The sequence below is a fragment of the Eubalaena glacialis genome, chromosome 3, assembly GCF_028564815.1.
Source record: "Eubalaena glacialis isolate mEubGla1 chromosome 3, mEubGla1.1.hap2.+ XY, whole genome shotgun sequence".
Lineage (NCBI taxonomy): Eukaryota > Metazoa > Chordata > Mammalia > Artiodactyla > Balaenidae > Eubalaena > Eubalaena glacialis.
In genome coordinates this window covers 151,636,823-151,662,209 of record NC_083718.1, presented here as the reverse complement: position 1 = coordinate 151,662,209, position 25,387 = coordinate 151,636,823, and the positions used below count along the sequence as shown (strand labels likewise).

Genomic DNA, 25,387 nt, shown 5'->3' with positions numbered 1-25,387 from the left:
GTTTTCATTTTACTTCTACCACAACTAAGGAAGCCCCCACCCCTCCTCCCACTCTGCCAGATGTGCAGCAGCTCCTCACAGAGCGCTACATTAAGTGCCAAGCCACTTAATGACACACCTGTATATCAGTGATGCCCATCAGAATCACCTGTGAAGCTGTAGGGGTTGGAGAGAGAGGAGGGCTGGTAGAAAGGGAGGGGAGCTAGAAAGTTAACAGGAGATAGTTTGCAACAGATAACCCATCCCTTTCTGAGAGTGCTTCCTTGGAGACGCAACTCCAAGTTTCAGCTGTGACACTGACTCTCAACCACCTGTGAGGTCCCTGGGGCATCACAGGGCAATGGGAAGAATGGGGAAGGCAGTTGACTGTAAATAGAACACAAGTTCTGGCGGCAGACAGCCTTAATTTTGAATTCCCATTGTGCCATTTACTAATTTTGATAATATCTGGTCAAGTTCCTTAACTTTTGAGTCTTAGTTTTATCATCTGTTTCGTGCACCATCATTGCAATGACTTAAAAAAGAAAAAAAAAAAGGCATGTAAAATACCTGTACAATATATAGTTGCTGCCTAATAATTATAACTCTTAACATTTTCACCATCTATTGAGTGCTTTCTGAGTACCCAAGTCCTTATGTATGTAAAGATATAACAAGGAGGGTGGGGTACAGGGCATGGGGCATACATGGGTTTTGAAGTCAAATATACCTAGATTAAAATCTGGACTCTACCACTTACTATTTGTATGAACTTAAGTAAGCTACCTAACTCCTCTGGACCTCAGTTTACTTATCTGTAAAATAGGGATAATAACAATACCTAGCTCACAAGGTTGTTGTAAGGATGACATGAGTTGCTAAAAGCACTGAGCACAGTGCTGGCCACTAGCCAGTGCCACTGTCAGCTCACGCGAACCCTGTGGGAGGTATTATTAGCCCCATTTTACTGGTGAGGATATTTTACATAAATGGTAGTTGCTGATTATTGCCACAATAATTACAGATGTGTGAAATGGAGAGGGAGGCATTCTGAGTAAGAATGGCAGCTCTGCCAGCCTCTGGGCCTCTAAAAGCAGGGATTAAGAGGAAGCAAGGTCCGGGACTGCCCTGGCAGTCCAGTGGTTAAGATTCCGTGCTTCCAATGCAGGGGGTGGCGGTTCGATCCCTTGTTGGAGAACTAATCTCACTTGCTGGGTGGTGCAGCCAAAAAATTTTTTTAAAAACTCATAAAAAAAAAAAGAGGAAGCAAGGCCCTTATTCCTCCTCTCATGATCCCACACAACCACTGTCTGCCTTGGTGCCATCTGTCTGCGTTACAATTTGGTTTGTTGCACCTTTTATTCCTCTATTCATGTGAGTCATGGCAAGAAGCCCAAGTCTCCCAGGCCATCCCTAATTACTGGACTCTGATTCCCATACAGCTCCATACATCATCTTTTCTAATCCTATCTTCTCTCCCCACTGAAACCTTTCCCTGGGCCTTCTGAAACCCACAGTCGGTCATCAGGAAAACCTCATTTTCCTCAACCTCTGGTCTGGGTGTTTCCTTCACCTCCCTGATGTGATTGAAACCTGGCTCTCCTCAAGGACACGGCTTCCCCCAAAGCCTCCAAATTGATGGTTGCTCTTCTCTCACCACCTTTGAATCTCTGGGCCAGAAAGTGGGATACATGTTATTGCTTTTCACCCCTGCCTGCAGATCATTCTCCTTCCCTCCTTCAAAAAACAAAACGGCCTCCTGCTTTGGATCTCACATCATGAGATTATCCACCCACTCGTCCCTCTGCTGACCAGTGAACAGCTCCTGCTTCACTGGTACTCTCTCCATAATTCTTGGTGATTTCATAGCCACAGAGGTGAGCCTTCCCACATCTTGAACTCTCATTCCCTCAAATTCCTCTCCTCCGGTGATGCTGATCTCCACCCTTACCTCAGCCACTCACTCACAATCATGCCCTGCACCTTGTCAGTACCAATAGGAACTTCAACCTCCCACTCTCAGATCGCTAGGATCTTTCTAATTCATTATTTCTAGATTCCCACCTGCAAGAGTCTTAAACCTCTACCATCTTTTCACTGCCCTTACGTCATCACCTCTTCTCTGCCCAGCTTCAATTCTATGGCCAATTATGACAATGGCTTCCCCCACACCCCCCTGACTCTCTTGGCTCTCTATTGCTTTGTCATAGTCATTCAGCAAAACAATACTTTCATTAGAGCCAGCTCGCTGCCTATTCTATGACTGCATCCACAGAGCAAAACATGGTTGGAGAAAAACACACAACCATGCTTCAAATTCATAAAGTTAAATTTATGATCCTTAATTTCAAGTGGAGCCTTAATGCCAATCAGCAAATTTTATTTCCCTAGTCTATTCACTCTCCCACCTTCCTCCTCTCTCCTTGAATCTCTATGCCCCTCCCCCAACCTCTCTCAGCTGAAGACCTTGCTTCCTATTCCACCAAAAAATTGTATCCAAGAGAACTCCCACCAGCACACGTAGCCCCTAGCTGCACCTGTGGCCGCTCCTTCTATGCTCTGCCGTGTGAATATGGATGCACAGTCTGTGCTCCTAGCAAGGACTCGCGCTCTGTGTGTGATCCCATATCCTCTCACCAATTCAAGGATATTGTCCCAGAAACTCTCTTCTCTCTCCTATAGTGTCAGTTTTGTGTTTTTTCTTTGTTGGTTGCTTGGTTTGTTGATCTCTATTGGATTGTTCCGCCAGCACACAAACACGCTGCTACTTCCCCCATCTTAAAAACCAAAAACCAGAAACCTCTTCTGACTCACATCCCCCTTCACCTTCAGCTACCACTCAGTGGTCTCTTTTTCCAAAGAGCAAAAATCCTTGAAAGGCCTATGTACACTTGGTGTCTCCAGTTTCTCTTCTCCCACTCTTACCAGGCTTTCATCCCCACTACTCCACCAAAACAGGTCACATCAAGGTTACCAATGAACTGCCTGCTGCTAGATCCAGTGGTCAAGTCTCAGTCCTCATATAGACTAAGCAGCAGCATTGGACACAGTTATCTCTTCTCCCTCTGGAAAACTCTCTCTCTGTTTGGCTGCAAAGGCCCCACACATTTCCTTTTCAGTTGCTCTTTTTCAGTCTCCTTTGTGATTCTTCCTCAACTTCGCAACATCTTCATATTGGAATGTCTCTGGTCTCCGTTCTTAGAATGTTTCTATCTTCACTCCTTCCCTCGTTGATCTTGTTGGCTTCTTTTAAATACCACCTCTATACTAATGACTTGCTAATTTATATCTCCAGCCAGGGCCTCTGCCCTGACCTGCAGATTCATTTATCCAACAGCCTATTCTGTATCTCTACTTGGTTATCTAATAGTCATCTAAAACTTAGCATAACCAAAACTCAGTCCCCAATTGTCTCCCCAAATCCTGCTTTCCCTGAAGTCTTCCATATCTCAGTCAGAGGCATCGTCAACCTTCCGGTTGCTTAGCCCAAACATTTGGGATCATCCTTAATTCCTCCCCTTCCTTCTCTCCCACATCCAATTCATCTGCAAATCCTGTTAACAATATTTTCAGTGTATACACACTCTCACTACCACCACAGACCACTTTCACTACCACCACTGCTACTCCCCTTCTTCAAGCAACCATCATTCCCAGCCTGGATTATTACAAATCCTAACTGATCCTCCCGGCTTCTGCCCTTTGTCGGTTTATAATTTATTCTTGAAATAGACATAAATCTGCCTCAGAGCAATCCTGTTAAATATTAAAATGTAAGACACTAAAATGTTCTGGAATTAGTAATGATGGTTGCACAATATTGTGAATACTAAAACTCACTGAACTGTATACTTTAAAAGGGTGAATTTTATGATATATGAATTATATCTCAATTTTTTAAATGCTATTAAGTGCAACATGGATTGGGTCCTGAAACAGTAAAAGAACATTAGTTGAAAAACTAGTGAAATTCAGATAAAGTCTATAGCTTAGTTAATAAAACTGTACCAATTTTAATTTCTTACTTTTGACAAATGCACCATGGTTATATAAGATGTTAATCTTAGGGAAACTGGGTGAAGGATATATGGGAACTCTCTGTACTATCACTGGAAATTTTCTATAAATCTAAAATTATCAAAAAATAAAATTTATTTTAAAGAATATAAGTCAGATCCTGTAATTCCACTGCTCAAAACCCTCCCATCTCATCCTGAGTAAAACCCAAAGCCTTCAAAGATTTTTTTTGAGGAAACTCCATACTGTTTTCCACAGTGGCTGCACCATTTTACATTCCCACCAACAGTGTACAAGGGCTCCAGTTTCTCCAGTCTTTGTCAACACTTATTATCTTTTTAATTTTATAATAGCCACCCTAACAGGTATGAGGAAATATCTCCTGGTTTTGATTTGCATTTCCTTAATGATTAGTGATGCTGAGCATTCTTCATATACTTGTTGGCCCTTTTGTAGGTTTCTTTGGAGAAATGTCTATTCAAGTCCTTTGATAGACCTACCATATGATCCAGCAATTCTACTTCTGGGTATGTACCCATAAGAATTGATATAAGAACCTCAAAGAGATATATGCAATCCCATGTTCATTGCAGCATTATTCACAATAGCTGAGATATGGAAACAACCCAAATGTCCATTGATAGATGAATGGATAAAGAAAATGTGGTATAAACATACAATGGAATATTATTCAGCCTTAAAAAAGGAAATTCTGCCATTTGTAACAACATGGATGAACCTGGAAGACATCAACCTAAGTGAAATAAGCCAATCACAGAAGGACAAATACTGCATGATTCTATTTGTATGAGATATCTAACTAGTCAAATAAAAGCAGAAAATAGAACAGTGGTTTCCAGGGGCTGAGGGGAGGGGAAATGAGGAGTCGATCAATTGGTATAAAGTTTCAGTTACACAAGATGCAAGTTCGGACTTCCCTGGTGGTGCAGTGGTTAAGAATCTGCCTGCCAATGCAGGTCCGGGAAGATCCCACATGCCACGGAGCAACGAAGCCCATGGGTCACAACTACTGAGCCAGCACTCTAGAGCCCGCGAGCCACAACTACTGAGCCCACGTGCCACAACTACTGAAGCCCGCACACCTAGAGCCCGTGCTCCGCAACAAGAGAAGCCACTGCAATGAGAAGCCCGCACACTGCAACTAGAGAAAGCCTGCGTGCAGCAATGAAGACCCAACGCAGCCAAAAATAAAATAAAACTTTTAAAAAAAGATGCAATTCTAGAGATCTGCTGTACAACATAGTGCCTATAGTTAAAAAAACTGTACCGTGCACTTAAAAATTTGTTAAGAGGGTAAACCTCACGTTAACAGTTCTTACTACTAAAAAAAAGAAGAGGGGGTGAGGGGACAGAAGGAAACTTTTGGAGTTGATAAATAAGTCTATTATCTTGATTGTGGTGATGGTTTCACAGGTATATGCATGTGTCCAAACCCATCAAATTATATCCATTAAATATGTGTAGTTTTTTGTATATCAATTATACTTTTTGGGTTAAAAAAACCGAAAGTCTTTACAAAGGCCCTACACAATCTGGCCTTCCCACTAACTCCAGCCTCATCTCTGACCACTCTCCTGCTCCAGCCCCACTGGGCTCCTACTATCCCTGGAATGTCCCAGGCATACCCCTGCCTCAGGGCTTCTGCACTTGCCTTTCCTTCTGCCTGGAATCCTCTTCCTCCAAATATCCCACACCTCCTTCAGGATTTTATTGAAAAGTGTCCTGCTCAGTGAAGTTCACCATGACCACCTTGATTAAATTTATAAACAGTCCTCCTATCCTATCCTATCCTATCCCCCTTATCCTGCTATATTTTCCTCCAGAGTGCTTATCATCACAGAACATACTGTGTATTTACTTATTTATTGCCAGTCTCCCACTTAAATCTAGGGGAATGTGGGATAGGGGATTCCATTTGTTACTTTTACTGCTGTGTCTGTAGCACCTAGAACAATGCTTGGTGCACACAATGTAAATATTGCTGAATGAATGAGTAAATAAATGAACAAACGCATAGAAGTTTGTTGTGGCTGGAATGGCTACAGCACACGGGATGTGGAGCAGAGGCAGGAGCTGTGGTTGGGAGATAAGGGAGGAGTCCAGTCATCTCACAGAAAGACCATCGTACAAAGCACATGGCAACTCACCCTATCCCTTAAAGTCTGCCCCCATCTCAGCCTATGTCGACACCCACCTTGGTTGGAATGTCTCTATTACACCCTCCTCTCTTGCCTTACCCTGCAATGCCCCCCACCTTCCTCCCAGAGGCCTTTCTTACCCACTCTACCCAATACTGAACTCTTTCTTCTTGGCATTCTACTGCATTCACTCAGCACCACACATTTGAGCTCTTTATGGTTTTCTGAATCGTTTTCTATCCCCAGCTAAGCAGCATGTGCCATCAGGGCAGGGATCTGCCAAAGGGGTCAGCCATCAACCACTGCAGACTCAGCTCAAGACTCAGAGAAAGAATTCGGGTGGATGTTCCTCAGCTCCTAAAAAGGATGCAGAGTCTAGCTCAGATCACATTCAGACTCCCAGTTGCCACAAATCAACCCTTGAGAGTATCAGAGTTATTAAGAATAAAGGCTACCAATTAAGGGTCATTTACTATGTACCAGCCACTAGGCTAAGGATTATCTTGTATTATTCTCTCAACAACACCATGTGGTTGTTACTAAATTATCTTTATTTTAGAAAGAAGAAAGTGAAGTATAGGGAAATAATGGGACTTGAACAAGGTGACAGTGGCAGAAGTGGGTTTGGAGCACAGGTTTGGCTCACTCCAAAGGCTGCACTCCTGACAACGTGCTGCATTGCTTCTTGAACATACCAATAATTTCAGGGTTGTCAGCACACTGCCACTGAGTCAAAAACTGAGATCAGCCTGGACCACAGAGCTGGATGAATGAGACGGAGAGCCTCTGAGGATGTTATTACATGCTAGAGCCAACTTTCATTACCATAAAGCCACCTCCTCCACGGAGCCCTTTCTGATGCTCTCAAGCTTAGAGGGAGCACTCCCTCTCTGAACTCCTCAAAACTTTCTGTACCTCTCTCAAGGCATCATTCATATCTGTAGCATCGTCGCTATTTGTGTACATGCTATATCTCTCTTACTACGTGAGCGCCCCCTTAGAGGTAGGGATGTTGTCTCACCAATCCCTGCAGAGCCTACCACACTCAGGCACAAAATGGGTCCTTGAAAGCAACTGTGATTTTGCGCCTGTCTTTTCTTTTGCTTGTAAAGATCTTCCCCAACATTAACCTGAAATACTCTTACTCATTTGCCAACACCCAGTTCAAATGCCCCCTCTTTTGTGAAGCGGAAAATAACTTTTCTGGGTAGAGGTAGCAGCTCCTTTCCCTGTGTTCCCACAGCACTTTCTTCATCCCTTTATATCACTTATGTTGTATTGTAGCTGTTTATTTGCCCTATGATGACAGTGCCTGGCACCTAATAGGCATGTGACACATGTTTATTGAATGAATGAATGTGCAAATTTCTTTTTCCCCCACACCAATTTGGGTGGAGGGAAGGCAGTGGTGGCCCCAAAGTGTAGAGGCCCCTTGAATAGCCAATCAGGATTGCTGGTTAATTCATTGGCAAATTACAAAGGCTGACTATGCCTGCAATTCTGATTTGACCTCCCATAGTCTTTGTTGTGATTTTAAAAATCAGATTAAACCTCCCCAGCAGCTGGTTCCTACCGGCTTTGGGAAGATGAAAGTGTCAACATGTCTCTGCAGCCACACCAGGAAACTTGCTGCCTAGAAAAATCAATTCTGAATATTGTAAGAGCTAAGTACAGGATGTTGTACTCAGCAAGTGTTTCCATATTCCTGGAGCCACAGGGACCTGTCGCAGCCCTCATGTTCCTGTTCAGCCTCTGGCCTCTTCTGTGCTGCCCATCGGTCTCTCTGGGTCCCCATTATGTTCTGGTGGTCAGATTTCAACTTCCTGAAGGTGGCATAAGGAGTTTTGGAATGAGCCCTTAGTAAGTCCTATCTCTCTCTGGACCTCAGCCTTCTCATGTCTAAAATGAGACTGAGATGTGATAAGCTCTAAGCTCACAGGCTTGTTGGCACCTAAGAAGATGACAGGCATTCTCAGCAGGTAGTCTTAGCCTAAGACACAGACAGTACCTGTTTCAGGGAGTTAGCCGAGGGGGCTATCATTAGAGAAGAGGGAACCTGAGTTAGAGCCTTGAAAAATGGGGAGAATTTATATTAGATCTTTTCCATGTTATTAATGGATGCTGTGGTAGTCAGAATAATGGTCCCCCAAAGATACCCATGTCTTAATCCCCAGAACCTATGAATATGTTACCTTGCATGGCAAAAGGAACTTTGCAAATGTGATTAAATTAAGGTTTTGAGATGGGAAGATTATCCTGGATCACCCAGAAGAGCCCAAGGTAATCATATGGGTCCTTATCAGAGAAAGGCAGGAAGGTCAGACAGAGAGAGAAGTTGACAGAATTTACACCGCTGGCTTTGAAGATGGAGGAAGGGGCCCTGAGCAAAGGCATGCAGGCAGCCTCTAGCAGCTGGAAAAGGCAAGTTAATGGATTCTCCCCTTGCCCCCAGAAGGAACACAAATCTGCCAACACCTTGATTTTTAACCCAGTGACATCCGTTTTGAACTTCTGACCTCCAGATCTATAAGATAATAAATACATGCTGTTTTAAGCCACTAAATTTATGGTAATGTGTCAGAGAGGCAACAGGAAACAAATGCAGATGCCCATTAAACAGCTGACCAATCATGTATAATAATCCATTATTATATATTCTTAAATATATAAGGGAAAAGTCAATCTCTCTTGATGTCCCAGTTTGCTTCCCTTAACAGAACAAGAGAATTATGTTACTCATTTTATTTCACTTTTGGAGCTCAGAGGTAAATTCATTCTCACCAGTTCCTGGAGAGCAGAGAATGTGTCATATTCATATCAACTTCTCTAGCCCCATTGTCTGGCATAGTAAATATTTGTTAAATGACTGCTCAAGAGTCACAATCCTCCTTAGTCTGGGTTTCTGGTATATCCTTTCCCCACATTCATAAGCTCCATTACATTTTATTATACTCTTATATTGTTGGTCCTAAGATATAGGTCTTTGACATTTCCAGATTTGATATTCACGTTTTAATATTTATAAGTGATTCCAAAGCCATGTGGTAACCTAAATGTCATCGAGGCAGCTATGTGGGTGGTTGGCTAGTGAGTGAAAGAAACTAGCTGACTACCAACAGCCTATCTCACCCTAGTCTTATGGTTCTCAGCGCCTGGTTATGTAGGGAGTCACTCTCAACACTATGGAATTTAGGATTTCCACGAAACCCCCTAAGACTCCTCCTATTTTTCCCAGATTTCATCATTCTGCCCAACCTCTCTTTGGAGCAAATGCTTACTTCTATTTCTTTAATTATAAAAAGAGCTGTTGGAGGAGGGACCCTCCTTTCCCCCTCCATGAAGAAGACTGTCCATGGAGATCGAGGCTTCTACTGTAGACCTAGGTGGAATGTTTCAAGCCTTAAGCATTAGTAAGTCTGGGCCACATGGACTTTGACCCTGGGTGCATGTTGTAGGAGCTAGTGGCAGCTAGCCACTCATGTCGGCCTGTGATTGGGTCTGTATGTCTATCTGACTTCAGAGTGAAGTATTAGCCAGCTCCAATTCCCTGAAGACTTGGGCCATGTGCTTCATCCTAGTTTTATCACTAAGAAGGCTGTCACATTACTCCCCATCTCTCTGACTCTTGTATCTATCTCTCAGCTGGTTCCAGACTTAAGGGGTGAAGACAAGGAGTATCATTTCTTGATCGCCCTAGAACTTTATTAAAAGCTACTATTTGTTTAGTGTTTACTCCATGCCAAGGACTACGCTGGTGCTTTATACACATTATCTTTTCAAAATCATCACCAAAGGGAATTCCCTGGCAGTCCAATGGTTAGGACTCCGCGCTTTCACTGCCATGGGCCTGGGTTCAATCCCTGGTCAGATACGGAGATCCCGCAAGCCGCACGGTGTGGCCAAAAAAAAAAAAAAAAAATCATCACCAATACTACAAAACAAGTAGAATAATGGAGGTACATGCAAGCACCGTAGTGACTGAGGGTTTCAGAAGAGGGAGTTGCAGAGAAAGAAAGAGGATGGAGAACAGCAATACCAGGACAAGCCCAGGAGTGAGGACAGTGGCCTTTAAATCCTTCACAAAACACAGAGTTCTCAAACTCTCGACAGAAAAATGTTAGACCAGCCAGTCCATTCCCCAGTCTCTATACAAGTAACCCCGGACCCATAAGACACTCCGATATTTAAAGTCTTCTTGACAAGAAGGTCACCAAAAAAAGCCTCACTGGTGGGAGCGAGAAGGAGGACATTCTGTCCTTCCACAGTGGAGGTCCCTGCCACCGCGTCCCCTGACAGAGACCAGGCCTGGAGTGAGCTGGTGTGGTGAAGGTCATCAGCCTTTTAAACTGTGAATAGAATTGAGCCTGAACCCAGCTGCATGCGGGGGATGAGACCTCAGTCACAGTTCAGCGATTCCTGAGCTCTGTGTCTCAGTGCTTGAGTTTGAAACAAGTCTATTTTTTTTTTCCTTCACGGCCCTTACCACAGATGAAATTAGATATTTTTCACCCATGTACTTAGTATCTATCTCTCCTGCTACAGCGTTAACTCCAGGAGAGCAGGAAGGGTGTTTCCCCACTGCTAGCACAATGCCTGGCACAGAGGGAGTACCAGATGAATGTCTATTGAATGAATAAAAGAATGAAGTTTACTGTTTGGCTCTGCACAAGTAACTTGACATCTCCGGGCTCAACCACCCATTCTTTAAGGAGATAACTACCTCCCTGGGTCAGAGGGAAGGTGGGAAGACACAAAGAATGATTTAAAGCACGTACAGGAAGAATTCATATGGTTGACAATATCCATAGTCCTTCTAATCTACTCAAAACTTCATAGTTCTCCTTGGGCTTTCCTTTCCATATCCTCCCTTGAACTTCACAACATCCCATGAGGCAAAAAGAACAAGGATTATTTTCTCCTTTTGATAGTTGGGGAAATAGGTCCAAATAGGTCCATGGAGGGAAGGGGTTATTCCAGATCACACAACGACTGAACTTCAGGGAGAGCCAGGACTGGAATGCAGGACTCCACAGTGGTGGGTCAGCTCAGTCATCCCACAGACCCCCAGATCCTTCCCTTGGCCAGCACCAGACCCAATAGCCCCTGCAATGGGCCCCACATGGAGGTAGTGGAAGGTCCTCTCCCACTCTTCTCTTCCCACATGTCTCCAGGAGTTGCTTGGCAACAAGCACCCAAGCAGTAAGTGGCCTCTAGTCAAGTGTGTTGCTGTGGAGTTACCAATTCTCCCTCCCTCCACACCTGTGCATGCTCTCACTCTCTATTAATGAGATTTGTCCCCTACCCTCACCACCTCACTAAGATTCTCTTCTCTATTCCACAATAATTAACCTCTCTGGACACAGAAGAGACTCTCAGGGACATATATGGCAAGGGACCCCAGGGAACAAGGCACTACCAATACCCTCATGATCCTCCAGAGATGACAGAAACTCCTTTTGTGAATGGTCCTGCTCAGTGATGCTCATAACCTCCTCTTCTTCCCTCTCCAGCTTCCACCCTGACAATGGCTTTTTTGAAATCCCCTGGGAGAGATCAAATGAGCTTGAAAAATTTATTTGAACACTTCATACAGTGCTAGTGAATCCCTGGATGCTGTTCCAGCACTTCTGGAATCACAGGTGGGAAACCTTGTGAGGGAACCCAGTTACCATTTGCATGAAGATCAGGAGGAGAGAAAGGACAGAACCTAACATTTATTGTATTCCTACTATGTGCCAGGCACAATACTATGTTATCATGTAGCCCCTCCCTCAACAAACCTGTGAGACGTTTACAGTTGAGAATATTATCTATTCATAGAAGTGAAATGACTTACCAAAGCTCACACAACTTTAAAAAATCACAGAACTCTCAGAGAAGTAAATATGTATAAATAGATATGTATAAGAAGATACGTGTTTCTCCCTCTCCCTACACAATTAATTAATCATCAAATTCTGTAAATTTTAATCTTAATTCTCTCTCCTCATTTCCATCACTTATGTCATTTTATCACTTTCTCAGTGTTATGTACTGAATGTTTGTGTCCTCCCAAAATTCATGTGTTGATGCCCTAACCCCCAGTGTGGTTATATTTGGAAATGGGGACTTGAAGGAAGTAACTGAGGTTAATTGAGGTCATAAGGGTGGGGCCCTGATCTGATAGGATTAGTGTTCTTGGAAGAAGAGACTCCAGAGAGCTCGCTCACTCCTCTCCAGTGTGAGCACCAAGGAAAGGAAGTGTGAGCAAACAACAAGAAGCCAGCCATATGCAACCCAATGGGAGAGCTCTCACCAGACATCAACACCTGCTGGCACCTTGATCTTGAACTTCCAGTCTCCAGAACTGTGAGAAAATTAATGTCTGTTGTTTAAGCCAACTAGTCTGTGCTATTTTATTATGGTAGCCTGAGCAGACTAATACATTTAGTTCAGGCCCTTATAACTTACCCAAACCACTAGTTTCTTTGCCTCATATCCATCTACCCTCCCAAACTGAAGCCAGAAATTTTTCTAAAATGAAAATCTGACTTTGTTAAAACCCTCCTATGCGCCCCAATACCCATGGTAGTAGTCTCCAAATTCATACCCCTGTAAGAAAAATGTAGGCACAGCACTCACAGTATTTGTATATTTACTTAGATTACATATACATATATATTAAACCTACTTCTATATACAAATGATATTAAAATACATTAAAATGACAAATAATATTTAAATGTTTACATTTTAATGCATATATGAACAGTACAGAAAATTTTTATTTTTTGCTACAGAAAAGCATGCATGCACACACACACACACACACACACACACACACGCACAAAACCCTTTGCTAACTTTTTTTTTAGCAAAAGCAGTGTGATTGACTATGTCAGATCTAATTAGATTGTCATTGATTTTACCTCAAAACATGGCTGACAATGAACTTGTGCTAGGTGTCAGTCTAGCCATTTTCTGTGCTCACTTAGGCTTACTATAATTAATATAGTCTTCAATCAGAGGTTTCTTGGTAGGACTCTTTTAAATCCACATATCCATCATGGGGGTTCATTTAGTTAAAATGAGGTAGTACAATCAATATATCCACTTAACTAAGCACAGGAAAACTGCAAAAGCTCACAATGGGCTGAAAATGAATAAAAGAGTGAGGGAGCCACTAACTACTGCCAACCCCTTAAAGGGCAGAGTATCTCCTCCCACCTGAAGATTTTTTGAGTGTAGGATCTGTGAGCACCAAATGTGGAGATCAAATGAAGATATCCATGTCAATCCATATGGTAAATATTAGTAAACATTTATTTTATATACAAAGACAAGAATAAACTCTAGTAAGTTTCTTCAGTGCCCTAAGGAATAATCAGACATGTACCCTCTGGCCCATTTCAAAAACCTTCTATTTGTTGTCCAAGGTCTCCCTGACTCCCAAGCCGCCACCTGACAGCCTCTCCAGCAAATTTCTCTCTCAGCATCCCCTCCCTGCTCTTTCACAGCCTTGCTCCATTTTCACTGTATTGCTCACCATGCCCCAAATACCCTTTGCTTTCAGCCCCCTCTGTGCACTGGCTGCAGGGAGGATGTCAGACTACATAAATGGAAGCACTAGGCACAGAACAGGTACTTAATAAATGCTTATTGATTCTCACCATGAGGTAGTTAAACTAGATCAGTGGTTCTTCAATTTTAGCTAACCTCAAAACCACCTGGAAGACTTGTTATAACACAGATTGTTGGGCTGTACCCCAGAGTTTCTGATTCTTTGGGTCTGAGGAGGGACCTGAGATTATGCATTTCTAACAAATTCCCAGTGATACTGATGTTGCTGATCTGGAGACCACACTTCTAGAACCAATGAACTAAATGGAATGTGTAGCTTCTTGCATTTCTAATGGTTTGATTCCTCAGTGCTTTTAATAGAGACTAAATAAACAAAATGAACTTTTATCTCTATATAAAATAATACTTAACATGATCACAAATGAAAATATGGGCTCTATAAGACCTAATGTGCACAGTGTAGAGAAAAGAGCACATACTTTAGAATCAGAAGATTTGAGTTGGAATCCCATTTTGTAGCTGCGTGGTCAACCTAAGGCAAATTAATTACTCTCTGAATATCTGTCCCATGGGGTTGACTGTGAGATAGTATTAACACATGGAAATAATTTGTAAAAAGAAAAGTACTGTATACAGACTATACTAATAACATATATGTACAATGTATTAATGTTGAGTGGACTGATAATAAATAATATATGTTTTGAATACTTTAAATCACAAAATTCTAAAATTTCCAATCCCAGTGCTAACTCAGTATAGAAAAGTATATGATGTACATGTTGCTATATCATCTCAAATACATATAAATTTTATTAGTACCACTGGTAAATACCAATAATAGTAGCTGTGGTGGCCAATTTCCAAGATAGTCTCCAATGATCCCCACCTCCCAGGATTCATACCCTTGTGTAGTTTCCTCCTACACTGAATCAGTGACCAATAGAATACCCTAACAAGAGACACTGCCACTTCCTGTTTGGTTTCTTGGATCTCTCCCCCTAGGAGATACCATGAAGACACTCTGTGGAGTGAAGCAGATCTGTGGAAAGAGCCACGTGGAAAGGAATGAAGGCCTCCTGCTAAAGCCAGTGCCAGACATGTGAGTAAGCCACCTTGGAAGGGAATCCTCCAGGCCCACTCAAGCCTTCAGGTGACTGTAACCTAAGCCAACATCTGGCAGCAACCTCATAAGAGACCACAAGCCAGAAACCAAGCCACTCCCAAATATTTGATCCACAGCAACTGTGTGTTAATGAATTATTATTGTTGTTTTAAGCCATCAAGTTTTGAAGTGATTACAGAGTGATCGATTATGGATACAGTAGCTAACATTTACTGTGCATTTATTATGTTCCGGGAACTATGCTAAGCACCCAACAACCCTATGACATAGATGCTATTATAATCCCCAAAGAGGAAAGCGTGGCCCGGAGAGGTTAAGTAATTTAGTCAAGGTTCCATGACTAGTCACTGGCAGAACTGAAATCTGAATCCAGGTCTGTAACTCCAAAGCCCAGATTCTTGGTTACTCATCCATATAAGCCAGGATAAAACCTTTTGGACAGTTAAGCAGCAGAAGCAACTGAGTCCCCAGAGGAGAGCAAAACTGTATAAAACCAACAAGGGATAGTCCAGGGGCCAGATACACAATAGCACTGGTGCCTAATGTCATAAAACCCAGAAGTTCTAAACTGGCCCCACCGCCCAGCCTTTGTACCAGCAAACGAGTCAGCTCTTGGGACACTTCTGCCCAAGATGCCCAGGACTCACCCAAATCTGCAGCTTCACTCGCTTCTCGTGGCGGTAGACTGTCTTCACCTTAAAGTCAATACCCACGGTGCTGACGAAGGCTGGGGTGAAGGTGTCATCAGCATAGCGGAAGAGGAAGGATGTTTTGCCAACACTGCTGTTGCCGATGATGAGCAGTTTGAACATGTAGTCAAAATTCTGGTCAGAAGCATCTTTGACTCCGGCTTTACCATCAGTCACTGAAGCCATCTGCAGGAGAGACCTGTGGTCACTCAGGAACACACCTCCAGTGTCACCCTGGATCACCTAACTTTTAATGGTCACACCGCCCTGCGTACACTCACTCCACACCCCAGCATCACTGAGGAAATACACACTACTCAGAGTCACCCCCTCACTGCACCTGCCCCAAATGTTGTCTCAGGATTGGGGTGGAACCCAGATCCTCCCGTTCATCCCTTCAGCAAATATTTACTGAACACATTGTTCTGGGTCAAGCCCTGTGCTGGGCACAAGGAATACAAGTATGAATCAGACATGGTGTCCGACCTCTGAGTGGCCACAGATTAGAGAAAAAAACTCATAAACACAGAGTAACAAAGCAGTGGGTAAGTGATAAGACAGAGGGAAGCCTTGGCTGAGGAAGCCCATAAGAAGCACCTAACCCAACCTGGAGGCATGGTGGGCAAGGAGCGGCTCCTGTAGGGGTAGCTCCTAAGCTGAGTTTGAAAAAAAAAAAAAGGCCAAAACAGCAAGTCAAAACAAGGGAAGCAATCACAACGACCCCACACCATCCTCCACTCTGCTGCTAGTCAGTCTTTGTTTGTTTACAAAAGAAAATCTCTCCTTTGAAAGTATATATCCATTACAAAACGTTAGAAAAAAACACAAGAATGTAAAACAGAAAATTTTAAATTACCAGACACGGCATCCACTCAGAAACTGCCACTGTTAACATTTGAAGTTTATTTCCTCCTTTATTTTTTCACGCACCAGAGTGCCGTCTATTTTGAAATTATACCTTATTATTTAATTTAAAAGGTAATACATTGTAGTATACCTAGGCCTTAATATTACCAGCAAATATTTGTCAAGTACTCGTTATTTCCCATGAGAGATATGATGGTGACAATAACCATATAACAGTTCCCATTTATTGAACACTGTGATATTGTGATATAATAAAAGACATGTATTTGGTCTGGGTTCCTGGTTCCAGGCAGAGCTCCTGAAACCTTTGCAATCTCTGGAAGTGCAAGTGATAAGTGTCTTGTGCGCTGATGAGATGCCTGGTGGCTGGGGCTCCAGGACAGCCTCAGAGTGGGGGCTGGTTGCCAGAGGCACCAACCACATGATTAGAGGGTTGGAACTTTCAGCACCACCCCCTAACCTCTGGGGAGGGGAGAAGGGCTGGAGATTAAGTTGATGACTAAAGGCCAATAACTTAATCAATCATGCCTACAGTAATGAAATCTTCATAAAAAACCCTAACCAAAGAGGTGTGTAGATCTTCCAGGTTGGTGATCACGTTGATGTGCTAGGAGAGACCCTGGAAGCTCCAAGACACCCTTTCCCCCTACCCTGCCCTATGCGTCTCTTCCATCTGGCTGTTCCTGAGTTTATCCTTTACACTTTTACAATAAACCAGTAATTAGTATTAAAAAAAAAAGGGTAATACACACACTGAAAATAATTCAGACAAACTTTACTATTTGCAAGTATTACTTTATCACCATCTGTAATTTGCATTATCTTCTTAACTTTTAGCATAAAAAGTAGGTAATATGGAACCTAAAGGTTTACAGTGAAAAGTAAGTCTTGCTTCCACCCCTGATGCCCAGTCTCTAGGTCCTCTCCCCAGAGGCAAACATGTTAACGATTTATGTATCCTTCAAAGATAGTCTTTGAATGTATAAGCACAGAGGTCTGTTCATACTTTATATATATACATACATATATATATGTATATATATAAATGATAACATACAATACGTTCTAGTCTATATCTTCCATGTATATTTTAATAGCTGAGATAATTAGTTTTGTATCCTGCTCCTTTTCACTTAACATTATATCATATACTGAGACTTTAAAAATTCTTCGTAAATATGATTTCAATTGACTACACTTTATTCCATCCTATGGTTGTGTCATATGACCAATTCTTTAAAGTTGTATATTTATTTTTCTGTTCTTAAGTATAAAAATTAAGTTGCAGTGACCATTTCTTTACATATTTGTTCTCTTTCTTATTTATTTCCTTAGGAGAGATCCCTAGAAATGGAACTCCTGGTCAAAGAATAACTCTACTGAAACACAGATTTGATCCTTACCTCAATTTCCTTTATCTTATTTTATCCTCTAGATAGACCTGGGAGATAAAACTGGAAGGACAAAGATTACTACCCCCATTGGATCAAGAAGGGAACTGAGGGCCAGAAATTATAAGGATTTGCCCAAGCCTCACAACTAACAACTGAGACTAGACCTAGTACCATGAAGTAATATGGGAGAGGTCAAAATTCCTGCTCTATTCTTCAGCTGAATTCTTTGGTGAGTCATATTAGCTCTCCAAGCCACAGCATTTTACCTTACAACAGAGAAAATACCACCTACTTCACTGAGCTACGGTACCAATAGAGTGAGCAGTTACCATATGTAAATAATCTGGCATGGTTTCTTGATCTATGGGAGGTACTCAATAAATATTAATTCACTGGCTTTTTAATTCACTTCTGCAGTCAAATCTTGTTCAAGCGCCCTCTCCCTGATCTGGGCTCCATAATTTGAGCCTATTTTACAGTTAACTGTCTGTCTCCCCTTCTGGATTCAGCTGAGTTTTATCCATCCTTACACCCTGTCAACACTGAACCTAGAGTAAATCCTTGGGCATGTTACTCCTTTCAGTAAACATTTATTGAACATTTGTCATGTGCCAGACTATTGATGTAAATGTTGTATTATTGGTTTTCATTTTTCTGATGCAGCTGTTTGCACTCTTAGATTACTGGAATTAGAAGGGATTTTAGAGTGGCAGCTTTATCATAACAAAAAGCCTGGCTACTGGTCCCAGCTTTCCCAGTAACTCAATGTATGAACTTGGACAAGTCACCTAAACTCTGAGCTTCAATGTCATCATCTATGATATGATCACATTACCTACTGCAGAAGGCTGCTGTGATTTTTAAATAAGAAAATGTAGGAAAAGGAGAAGTAAAACTGTCACTGTTTGCAGATGACATGATACTATACATAGATAATCCTACAGATGCCACCAGAAAACTCCTAGAGCTAATCAATGAATTTGGTAAAGTTGCAGGATACAAAATTAATGCACAGAAATCTCTTGCATTCCTATACACTAACAATGAAAGATCAGAAAGAGAAATTAAGGAAACAATCCCACTCACCATTGCAACAAAAAGAATAAAATACCTAGGAATAAACCTACCTAAGGAGGTAAAAGACCTGTACTCAGAAAACTATAAGACACTGATGAAAGAAATCAAAGATGACACAAACAGATGGAGAGATATACCATGTTCTTGGATTTGAAGAATCAATATTGTGAAAATGACTGTACTACTCAAAGCAATCTACAGATTCAATGCAATCCCTATCAAATTACCAATGGCATTTTTTACAGAAGTAGAACAAAAAATCTTATTTGTATGGAGACACAAAAGACCCCGAATAGCAAAAGCAATATTGAGGGAAAAAAACAGAGCTGAAAAAAACAGTCAGGGAGGACTCCCTGACTTCAGACTATACTACAAAGCTACAATAATCAAGACAATATGGTACTAGCAGAAAAACAGAAATACAGATCAATGGAACAGGATAGAAAGCCCAGAGGTTAACCCATGCACTTATGGTCAACAAATCTATGACAAAGGAGACAAGGATATACAATGGAGAAAAGACAGTTTCTTCAATAAGTGGTGCTGGGAAAACTGGACAGCCATGTAAAAGAATGAAATTAGAACACTCCCTAACACCACACACAAAAATAAACTCAAAATGGATTAAAGACCTAAATGTAAGACTCCACTGGTTTTTCAGATAAAACATATCAGTAAAGTGTAGTGGGCTTCCCAGGTGGCGCAGTGGTTGAGAATCTGCCTGCCAATGCAGGGGACACAGGTTCGAGCCCTGGTCTGGGAAGATCCCACGTGCCGCAGAGCAGCTGGGCCCGTGAGCCACAATTACTGAGCCTGCGCGTCTGGAGCCTGTGCTCCGCAACAAGAGAGGCCGTGATAGTGAGAGGCCCGCGCACCGCGATGAAGAGTGGCCCCCGCTTGCCACAACTAGAGAAAGCCCTCGCACAAAAACGAAGACCCAACACAGCCATAAATAAATAAATAAACAAATACTTAAAAAAAAAAAAAAAAAAAAAGACCTAAATGTAAGACCGGACACTATAAAACTCTTAGAGGAAAATATAGGAAGAACACTCTTTGACATAAATCACAGCAAGATCTTTTTTGACCCACCTCCTAGAGTAACGGAAATAAAAACAAAAATAAACAAAAGGGACCTAATGAAACTTAAAAGCTTTTGCACAGCAAAGGAAACTGTAAACAAGACAAAAAGACAACCCTCAGAATGGGAGAAAATATTTGCAAACGAATCAACAGACAAAGGATTAATCTCCAAAATATATAAAGAGCTCATGTAGCTCAATATTAAAAAAACAAACAACCTAATCAAAAAATGGGCAGAAGACCTAAATAGACATTTCTCCACAGAAGACATACAGATGGCCTAGAGGCACATGAAAAGATGCTCAACATCATTAATTATTAGAGAAATGCAAATCAAAACTATAATGAGGCATCACCTCACACCGGTTAGAATGGGCATCATCAGAAAATCTACAAACAACAAATGCTGGAGAGGGTGTGGAGAAAAGGGAACCCTCTTGCACTGTTGGTGGGAATGTAAATTGATACAGCCACTACAGAGAACAGTATGGAGGTTCCTGAAAAAACTAAAAATAGAATTACCATATGACCCAGCAATCCTACTACTGGGCATATACCCAGAGAAAACCATAATTCAAAAAGACACATGCACCCCAGTGTTCACTGCAGCACTATTTATAATAGCCAGGTCATAGAAGCAACCTAAATGCTCATCGACAGACGAATGGATAAAGAAGATGTGGTACATATATACAATGGAACATTACTCAGCCATAAAAAGGAATGAAATTGGGTCATTTGTAGAGACATGGATGGACCTAGAGACAGTCATAACAGAGTGAAGTAAGTCAGAAAGAGAAAAATAAATATCGTATATTAACGCATATATGTGGAATTTAGAAAAATGTTACAGATGAACTGGTTTGCAAGGCAGAAATAGAGACACAGATGTAGAGAATAAACGTATAGACAACAAGGGGGGAAAGCGGAGGGGCAGTGGTGGTATGATGAATTGGGAGATTGGGATTGACATATATACACTAATATGTATAAAATACATAACTAATAAGAACCTGCTGTATAAAAAATAAATAAATTAAAAAAAAAAGAAAACGTATATAAGGGTGCTTCATACCTACACTGTGTGGAGAAAACTACACCTGGCCTTGTGTAGAATCAGTTGGAAAAGTGCCCGCCTTTATTAGCTATGTCTGCCATAGGTGCAAGGCAAGAGTAAAAAAATAGTTTCAGCTCCTGGTTTGATCCACTCCCCATCATTTTCAGGTAAAAAAATTGACACTCCACAAAGAGAAGTGATTTGTCAAAGGTCATACAGCAAGTCAGTTGGAGCATCATTACTAGAACTTCTGTCATCTGATTACCCCCAGACTGGACTGGGCTTAGGGAAAATAAAAACTACAACAATTTTAGGGTGAGTAGAAAAGCATCCCCAGCACCCTGAGATCTCTTTCCTAGCACTTGCCATACTGTACTGTCAACATTTGTTTATGTGCACACAGCATAGCTTTCCCAGAAGGTGGTATGAGAACAGGGAGAGCTGAGAGGTACAGTTGGAAGGCAGGTTCATGTGGACGCCCCCAAGGGGATCTTCTCAAGAGGGGGGCAGGGGCTACACAGACATTTGGAAGAGAAGTAAAAACCACCCCAGCAGGCAGCTGCCTGAGGCAGATCTGAGCAGGCAGATCAAGGCACGGTGGTGTCTGCAGAACTGCATTTGTCAGATAAGCATCAATCAGATCTTCTCTCTCTTTTTTGACAGTCACATAAATGACAGAGCTGGGTAGCTCACTGTCTTCATGACAAGCAATACAGATGAAGGCCCAGGGAAGTCATATCTGGTCCCAGGCTGGGGGAAAGAAGGAAATGGCTCCTCCAAGGGTTGGTGTGAAAAACGAACAACACTTTGAGTCTGATAAGCATCTAAGGAAGAACCCGACTTCAGCCAGGAAAGAGGAGGGAAGAGGAGACAGCCTTAAAATCCAGCAAGAAGAGATCAACTGAATACATGTAGTGAAGAAGTAAATGGATGAACTTCTCTTTTGAAGGAAAGAGCACAAGACAAAGTCAGAGACACCTGGGCTGAGCCCTGGCTCTCTAAGCAATTGTGTAACCTTAGGCAGATCACACCCTGGGCCTCAGTTTCCTTATCTATAAAATGAGTTAATAAAGTGACTTCCGGGCAAACTATTGGAAGAATTAAAACCAGTACATGAGAGAGTGCTTTGTAAATCCCTTTCAATTCTTTTCTTTTTCTTTTTTTTTTTTTTTGGTCTGTGTGCTTCATGTTTTCTTCTACCAAATCATCCTAGATAGTGGAAATAGCTTGGGGTTCCAAATCAAACAGACTAGGTTCAATTTCCAGGTCTATCATTTATTAGCTGTGAGCCCTTGGCAAGAAATCTTACATGAGTAAGACACAGTTTCCTCATTTGTAAAACAAGCATTGTTGTGAGGATTATAGTCAATGTTGGTAAAGCATTTAGATAGTATATGACATATAGCAGGTACTCAGTAAATGTAATTCTGTCTTCCTATTGGGAACATTTATCAGTAAGGATAAGGAGGGAGCTGGGCAATGTGAACCTCACCCTACTATATGCAACCTCCTCCCTAAAGCCATACTGTACTAACTTTTCTAATTCAACCTTTCTTTAGACCATTCCCCACCACCAGCCCAGCCCAGCTCACCTCCTCACTGTTTCCCCTGATCTCTTAGAGCCACAGAAACAATATTGCAATAGCTACCATTTAGTGAGCACCTACTAAATGCCAGGCACCCTACCAGGTGTTTTCAGTGCATTCTATCTTGCATACAGTAGATGCTTGATAAATGTTCACTTCCTTCTCCAGACTGGAAGGAGACAGCCATGGGTGTGACCACTGTCATAATGTAGGCACACCCACATAATAGCATCAGCGGTCTCTCTCTTTTGAATAGTGCTTTACAGTTTATGAAGCTATTTTCACCCAAATTATCATATTTGATTCTCACAACAATTTGTGAGGGTAGATGAGGAAACTGAGGCAGGAGCACAGCCACAGCTCAATTAGTCATTCAATCAACATTCATTGAGCACCTACTGTGTGCCAGGCCCTGTGCTGTACTCTGGGGAGATGAAGAGAAACCATAGGAGTTCCAGCTTAGAGGAGAAACCTTCTTAAACACCCTCTATAAGTTGCTGGTGTCTCCCTTCATATTGTAATCCTTAAGAAACTGGAGATTTATTTCTTGGACTGGAGATCACTTTATATTTTTGCCTGCTTCCATACTGTTTCCTGTGATAGGAACATTCTTTCCTCTGCGGCTAGCTAAATCCTTCATGACCAGGAAGTCTTCCCTGACCCACCATCCTCTGGCAGAATGTCTTTGCTAGGGCAAACACAGCACCAGGGCTTCCCAGTACCACAGACAGGGCTTTTCACGGATTTCCATTGTCTTCCTCCCTTTATAGGCTCAGAACAGGTGAGCAAACACACACACACACACACACACACACACACATCCAACTCCTTTTACTATCTCCCACCCTTTTCCATCTGGATTCCAAGAAGCTGGGATGGATGGCCCTGTCTTTCTCCCACTCCCCTCCACACCTCTATTAGCTGCCACCTCCCTCCCTAAAATCTCTTCCCACACTTGGACTCCAGAACAGAGTCAGCCTGTGGATGAATTTCTCTGTCAACGATTCTCTTCTTGTCTCTGACCCCAGGTAGCAGTGTAACAGGGTCCAATGTCTGCGCCCCCTCCTCAGCCTTCTAAGGAGCTAAGACACAGCTACCAGCTAGATGCCCTTGGACTCCACTCTGGGCCCCAATCATCTTCCCACTCCCACACCACAACCCACACCACAACCCACACCTGGCTTCCTCTGCACCATGACCAGCCCATCTACCACCCTAAACTCTCCAAGTTCCCCGACAGTTCCTCCACTCCCGGCTGCCAACCCCTTGCTCTATTCCAGTGCCTCTCCATGCGCCACCCCTAGCCAGAACTCAGGTGCCCACAGCCCATATCCAAGGCCTTGGCTCTCTCCCTCCATCAGCTCCCCACCCCCTTTTTCTGCAGCTTGGATAGACCCAGCCTTGCCTCCCACCTCCAAGCTTCCCACCTCCAAGCCCCATCCCTCTCCCGCACTCAGGTTACCCCCCTTGCCTATACCCACCTGGGCTCCGGCACCACACCACACTCACTTTACCTTCTCCCGGCCCAGCACCTCCTTCCTGCCCAGCGCCCCTTCCCCTCATCACCTCACTCCTCCCCAGCTCGAAACGACCCCCGCCGGCCAGTCCCCTCCCCTTAGCTCTTCGCTTCCACGCCTCCCTTCCCTCGCTCCTCTCAGTCCTCTCGCTTCAGCACCCCCTTCCCCGCCCCTCGGCTGGCTGGTACCCTCTGCCCGCACTGTCCCTCTCAGCTCCCTCCTTACCTCTTCCCCCCATCCCCCCCCCCCGTTTCCCCCTCAACGAGCCCTCACTGCGCTCCAATTGCCGCTCATCCTTTTCCCCAGCCCCGGCGCCCTCTTTCTCGTTCCCCCAATCCCTCTGCCCCTGCCTTTGGAGCTCTCCTTGCGGCCCTCACAGCCCGGGTAGACCCTGCTCAGCGCCCCCTCCCCAGGCTACGCGCCCCTTCACTGCCGCGGTGCCCCTCCTCAGTGGCCTCGCCTGGCCCCTTCTCCTTGGTGTTCCCTCCGCTGCCCTGTGCTCCTTCCCAACGCCCACTCACTGTGCCCAGCGCCCTGCGCCGGGAGTCGCTCCCAGATCCTCCCCGGGCGGGCTGCCGGGCCGCGCCCCTTACCTGGGACTCCGGGTGAGGACGAGCGGCTCGCTCCCTGGCAGCGCCGCGGAACCGCTGGACCTGGCGGCGGGCGGCAAAAGGCGCAGTGGGTTCGCGGAGCAGGGCGGTGCGGGGCGGGTCTGGTCCCCACCGCAGCGACTTCGGGCTGAGGCTCAGGCTGCAGCTGGGCTGGGCCACCACCGCGTCCAGGGCCCACCCATGCCCCGCCCAGGGGCGGAGTCCCTATTCGCCGGGCCCGCAGCTCTGGGCAGGTGAAGGAAATCCGAGGAATCTTGGGGGCCCGGAGCTCCCCAATATCTGGGTGACTATCGTGATTTATCTTAATTCTCACGCCTCGTTCCATACACTGAACTTACTAGGGTGATCAGAGAGCTTCGATGATAATGTAGATGATGATGGATTTGTAGCTTTGCCATTTCTAAAGCACTTCCCTGTGGTTATACCGCTTCATCCTCACAAAAGCCCGGGTAGAGAGGCAGAATCTGGACGGCTGTCTACAGGTGGAAACGAAGCCAGAAACCTGGGCATTGTCCTCTATCCTATGCACTCCTTCACACCCTACATCCCATCAGCCTGGTGATGACGCCTCCGTAACATATCCTATCCGTTCCCTTCTTCTCCGTCTCCACTGCTCTCGCCCTGGCTCAGGCCTCATCACTTCTCGCCTGAACTAATGCAACAGC

General features: G+C 43.5%; 1 protein-coding gene across 1 annotated transcript in view; it reads right to left on the bottom strand.

Moving 5' to 3' along the window:
* RAB3B (RAB3B, member RAS oncogene family) overlaps positions 1–24,860 on the bottom strand; it is a 62,692-nt gene extending 37,832 nt beyond the window's left edge. The window contains exons 1-2 of the mRNA XM_061184226.1: positions 24,705–24,860; positions 15,489–15,716 (exon numbers count right to left, since the gene is read on the bottom strand). Of these exons, the coding sequence (XP_061040209.1) occupies positions 15,489–15,716 (228 nt within the window). The 5' untranslated portion in view covers positions 24,705–24,860. The remainder of the gene's footprint in view (positions 1–15,488; positions 15,717–24,704) is intronic.
* Positions 24,861–25,387: the final 527 nt, after the last annotated feature.